At 50.0% G+C, this 6000-nt stretch overlaps 1 protein-coding gene across 1 annotated transcript in view; it reads right to left on the reverse strand.

The window, feature by feature from the left end:
• The window catches only part of EDA (ectodysplasin A), a 106928-nt gene that overhangs the window by 32976 nt on the left and 67952 nt on the right, over window positions 1–6000 (reverse strand). The window contains exon 2 of the mRNA XM_009996627.1: window positions 2159–2264. Within this exon, the coding sequence (XP_009994929.1) occupies window positions 2159–2264 (106 nt within the window). The remainder of the gene's footprint in view (window positions 1–2158; window positions 2265–6000) is intronic.

The following is a 6000-nucleotide window of genomic DNA, read 5'->3' on the forward strand; positions in this document are numbered from 1 at the left end:
CTCCCTGGAGCCTTCTCTTCTCCAGGCTGAACACCCCAACTCTCCCAGCCTGGCTCCAGAGCAGAGCTGCTCCAGCCCCCTGAAATTTGGGAAAGGAGTGCAAATTACACAACATGTTTCCACCAGGGCAGGAGGAAGACAAGGAACCTTCCTGTTATCCCACTGACTTCCAGCAACCCTTTCTCCCTCTGCAGCAGTTCCCTGCACATCTGGCAGCAGCACCTGGGCAGCCTCACGGGGGATGCTGATCCCTCCCCACATCTGCCTGCTCACCTACAGTGGAAACTTTCTGCTTCACCCAAGTGACTTGTGAAGACACCGGGATGGATTTCAAGGAGTCGGTGCAGAAGGACTTGGATCCTGCCTGAGCCATCTGCACATCCATCCTGGCCCTCAGGAGGACAGACCCCGTTTCCCTGGAATCACTCAGGAAGTCTGTACCAAATGCATCATATTTGTCAGCGTTCCTGGGGGGAGGAATCTGGGGAGCTTCACAAAGCTCCTTCTTGGAGCAGAGCCACAAGGAAACGCTTTTCCACTGTGAAACTGAGCAGGTTTCAGGGGAGATGGGAGTTAGGGAGCTGGAGAGGAAAACCACTGAGAGCCAAGAGGTTTGTAGGGCAGTCAGGACTTGACGGAGCGTAGCAGGAATCAAGCCACACACACAGAGCACTGCTCCATTCTTTCTTTCCCTGCTTTCCCTGGCACCCAGACCCCTTCTCCACTCCATACCAGAACAGCCTCATGCTTTGCTGCAGTAGGAACAGGGAGCTCTTCCAGGAGCTCCACACGGGAGGGAGTCCTCACAGCTCTGTGTAGTTGGCCAGTCATGGAAAGATGGCATTGGAAATAAAACTCCTCATCCTGAAATTAGGCAGGATTCAAGCTGGGAGAAGGGACTGAATGTCAAGGTTTTATTAAATGATTTTGGTAAATGATTTTATTACTTAAGTTCTCAACAAATGCTGAGAGTGTTTTTGGTGCAACAAAGATGTCCCAGTACTTGTCCTAAGCTGTGCTCTGCCTAGGAGCTGCCCTACCTAAGCACACTGTTCTTAGAAGAACAATAAAGGTGACATGACACGACCTCAAGCATGAAATACAATTTTGGCAGGGTTCATTCTCCATTTTAGAGCACCCTTCCAACACCCAGGGGCTCCAGAGGATACCTGCCACGTGAAGAGCCAGCTGGCCAGCTCAACACCTTCAGAACAGCCTCTGTTTCTCAGAACACCTCAAATCCAAGATTAAAATGCTTAAAAAAAACCCTTCTATCAGACCACAGCAAATTGCAATACCCAGCACTGGCATAAGGCCCACCTAGAAGGGACCATGGCATGGCCCATCCTATCATGCAGCAGCTGGTGAGACTGTCCACAGAGAGCAGGTGTGTTGCTGGACACCAAGTCCAACACCAACCAGAAGAAACAAAGGGACCAGAGACAAGAGAAGGGCTTGGACATCCAAGCAGGACAGGAGGAGGGAAGCAGCACCTGAGGCCTATGGGGACAGATGGCACTGTCACTCTAGGAGGGTCTTAAGCCACCCCCCAGCCACGAGCCCATCGAGGGAGCCCAACGCCCCTGGGGTTTGTGTGGCATGTCCTCGCTTTTATACTCACCAAAATCACAGATAAAAGTACTTTGGCATTTTGGTGCCTTTCTGCTCTTTCAACCCGAGCTCTGTGCCACTGTGACTTCCCTTCACACGGGCTGTGAGCCCACCTGAGACCCTCTGTTGCACTGCAAACCCCCTTGGAGCAGCCACCGTTCTGTGACGCAGACACGAAGGGCTTTGTTAGGGCAGTTACAAGCAGCTACTTGATCATTTTAAGCCAAGACAAATCTAGAGAACAACAAATATAGATAAAACATAAGCACAAATTACAGCCTTAAATGAGCACAGAGCCTCACTCTTAGGGAAGAAGAGTCGAGGAGATGATTTGTACCAAACCACTAGACCTACACTGCAGAAATCAGAGCTACAGGGACTCCTCACCGGGAAGGTGATCGAAACCAGACAGAAACTATTAAAAAGATGCCAATTTTTCAACCTCACCCCCATAGAGAATTCTGTACGTAACCCCAAAACAACCCCCAGGTCAGTCTCCTGCTTGTCTGTGCCAAGCACAGGGAGCAGGGAAGGGAGCAGGACTCACCCTCTGGCCCCTCGCTGCCTTTACTCCTTTTATTTCGCCGGACGCGTCTCCCTTCTTCTCCCACGTGCAGCTTTTCTTCAGTGTGAAAGAAGTTCAGCAAGGCCAGCTGGAAGAAGAAGGACAAGTTTAAGGATCTTTGGCAAGGATGGCTTAGCTGAGTGGAGAGAGGAGAGCTTGAACCCAAACCTCTTCCCATCAGGGGTAGCTCGGCTGAGCCAAGGGAGAAATGAGGTGGCTGCTCATGGATGCTCAGCTGATCTCAAGGAGCTGTGTCCCCTTGGAAGCTCTCTAGGACTTGGGAAAAATAAACCTGAAGGGTTTTGGCAGGGAGGAGCATCACCCCAGGGCACGGGGGCTGCAGGCACAGGGACACAGGCAGTGCCAGGGGAGAGCTAGAGCTGGAAATTATCAACCCCCCCAAACACTGATGCCATCATTCCTAATTATCCTCTGCAAAACTTGCTCAATCCTGGAGCTCTTTCACCAGTATTACTCACTGCCAGTAAGTTTTTCCTCTCTCAAGCTCTCTTCTGCAAGCCTCATTAGCTACTGAGATTCAAAGGTCTTCAGGGACCTTTAAATCTAATTCAGTATACCACATAAATTAACACTTTAAACCTAGAGCAAGTACATCTTTATAACATGATTTCTGCCAAGAGGCAAAAATTTTATGTAGCAACCTCTTATTCATGAAAAAAAACCCCAACCAACAGTTGCTGCATTAAAACCTCTTTGACAGTTATTAAATCAGCATCCCTACCCAGAAACTGGAATTTTGCTTTAGAAACTTCACCAGTCTTCCCAGCTACCCCAGGGCATGGTTGGTCATCACCAGTGGCATTTTCCCCAGCTACGTCCACTTCCTAAAAGAAGGAATTTCACAGAAGGATAATTAGAGGCCAAACACCTCGTTCTGTGAGTTATCACACCCAACTCCAGTCTCCACCCAGGGCTGCTCTGACCAGGGTTTTCTTTAGGCTGGAGAAACCCCCTGGCAGTTATTTAAGCCATAAACACACACACAAGCCAAACAAGACAAGGACAAAGAGGCTACAAAAAAAAAAGCTGCACCCAAGGCTTATCGAGTGCCTCATTGTTTCTGAGAACAAAACCTGGGGCATCAAAAGCACCTTTGAAATAGCAGAGAGGACTAAACTCTTTCCATGAATTGCCAATTAAAAGAATGGCTCCTTAAGCTACTGGCCATAAAAGCCCCCATCAAGTCATCCTCACTAAAGGACTCTGTGCTTTTGCCATGCCCTGGGGCATCCCCTCTCCCACCCCCAAACCCCTATTGCTGAGTTACTTCCCACACACACACTCTCCCCCCAGCCTCAGAGCACCCCATTAAAATCCTGCGGGATTTTACATTTGCATCTTGTTTTCCTCCCACAAATCCCAGTGCAGGCTCTTGAACCGGATTTGGGAAACCAAAAGGGTTTCCCAAAACAAAAACCCTGAAGGTTTTCCCAAAGTCCCAAGCTGTTCCTTGGGTTGTTGTGTTGTGTTTTTTTGTATTTATTTTTTTTTTAAAAACCACTCACTTAAATCAAGTCGAAACGCTGTAAAAAACCAATTGAAGAAACAAATTACATTAAGAATTCAGGTTAAGACTTGGAAGGAACTCATCAGCATTGCTTCTGAATGCTGCTAGGGTTTGGCTCTCTTTCTTTGAGCTTCACAAATCACAGCTCAAGAGAAGCACTGAGAAGGAAGTGGTGGGGAACCAGCCCATGAAGATGCCCAGCTCCCCATCCCACACCCCCCTCCAGCCACACGACACACCAGCTGCTCCCAGGGCTGAGGCTCAACCCCACATTTTCCATCTCGAGAAGATTTTGCAATGGCAAAACCCCCTCCCTGTGCTCCCAACAAGCAGGTTTCCTTCCCCTGCTGTTACAGATTCAGTTTTTAGACAACGTTTTGCAAAGCTGCAGCACAAGGTGGAGCTGGGAACGTGCTGCCTCCACCCCCACATCTGGGCACCAAGGCAGAGGTTAGGGATGAATCCAGGGATTTCTCCCCTGCCAGCCATGCAGCAAAGAAACACAACTACTGGTGGGCTTGGAATAATTCAGAGAGGAGTTTTACCTACAAAAAAATCATAAGGATTTGGAAAGGATGTGGTGAGTGATGGTTTTGGGGAAACCTTCAGAATTTCTGAAGAGACTTTAAAGCTTTTCCCAATCTGAACGAAACCGTTTCAGTTTAGTCTCAGAAGGGAAAATACAAGAGATGGACACAATATGATTATTTTCCCAGACAAAAATAACCCTTTTTTGCCCCAAACCTGAGTGACAGGGCTCTAAGCAGGCTTTGCTCAGCACTGACAGCAATGGGAATGGTCTTTAAGGCCCCTTCCAACCCAAACCAGTCTATGATTCTATGATAGAGGAGCTGGTCCCAGGGACCAACCCAAACCATTCTATGATTCTAGGACAGAGGAGCTGGTCCCAGGGACTACATCCACAGCCCTTTTAATTATGGAGCAGCAGCATTTAACTGATGGGGACCAGCATTCAATGAGGTTCCACCACAGGATGGAGGGACCTGCTCAGGACCCCTCTTCCCAGCTCAGGGGTCAGGGTAGAGGATGGCTCTGGTGCTTGCTGTGTTCAGCCCCACTCAGCCCCCAGTTTCTCCCCCCCCCGATGACAGCCAAGCTTCTCTGTGGTGACTCAAGGGCTCTGTTGTTCCAGAGGCTGCAGCTGCAGGAGGTCAGGGACACTTGGCCACTGGGTCATCCCATGAAGGGCCACCCTGTCTGGCTGGGGACAGCTGTGCTGGTCAGAAGAGTCAGTGATGCTTTTTTCCATTCCCTGAGATAGGATGAATACACTCACTCACAGCTCTTGGGCTCCACAGGGGTTGGTCTGGACACAAGGGTGCACGTTGTTGTGCCTGAAATGAAACTCGTTGGTATTTGGGGTGGCTGCAAGGAGGGAGAGGATTGTGCAGGGCAGAGTGAGGAGATGTTTGCCACCCATCCAGCAAAATGCCATGCAGCCACAGAAGCAAAAGGAGAAATAAACTGCAGAGAACTGCTGCTGGCTGGGCACCAGAGCTGCCTGAGGGCACAAAGGTGGCTGAAGGCTCCTGCAGGATCCCTCCCTCCATGAAGGCAGAGCCACCAGCCAGGCCAGGGTCACATTCCACCCATGGTGGCCATTCCCGTTGTAAAAACACCCAGAAACATTTCTTTTGCATCCAAAGAAGAGCTCACTTTTTCCTCTGTACAGCCAAGCAACAGCAAAGTTTGGAACAACCCCCCCTCTCCCTCCTCCCCCTCCAAGCTGAAGCCCTCAAATCAACCTTAATTTTAGAAACACCACGTAAATCCATTAGGCCTCCATCTTTTGAATCAAGAAAATCACTATAGGATGTGAAAAGGTCAAAAAGCCAAGAAAAGGAGAAATCCCAGGGGGAATGAGACCTCGAAATAACCTGGGAAACAATAGCAAGGCCTCGCTGGGCCGGAACGGAGCTGCTCTACCTTGGTTTCTCTCAGCAAAATAAACAAAACAAAGCCCCCCCCCTCCTCAGCTCTGACTTCCTCAGCAGCCTCATGCAGAAACTGACCTAGGAAGGTGGAATGAAGCTGCTTTGGGATGTCAGGGAGGCACAGTGGGAAGCCCCAAAACACCACGGCCTGTGGTCACTGGGCTGGTTTCATAGAACGGTGAAGGTTGGAAGGGACCTTCAAGATCATCAGGTTCCAATCTCCATGCCATGAATAAGTGCCCCTCCCACCAGCCCAGGCTGCTCCAAGCCCCATCCAACCTGCCCTTCAACACTGCCAGGGATGGGGCAGCCACAGCTTCCCTTGGCAACCCGGGCCCGGC

Source organism: Chaetura pelagica, unplaced genomic scaffold (assembly GCF_000747805.2).
Source record: "Chaetura pelagica isolate M959 unplaced genomic scaffold, ChaPel_1.0 scaffold103, whole genome shotgun sequence".
NCBI lineage: Eukaryota > Metazoa > Chordata > Aves > Apodiformes > Apodidae > Chaetura > Chaetura pelagica.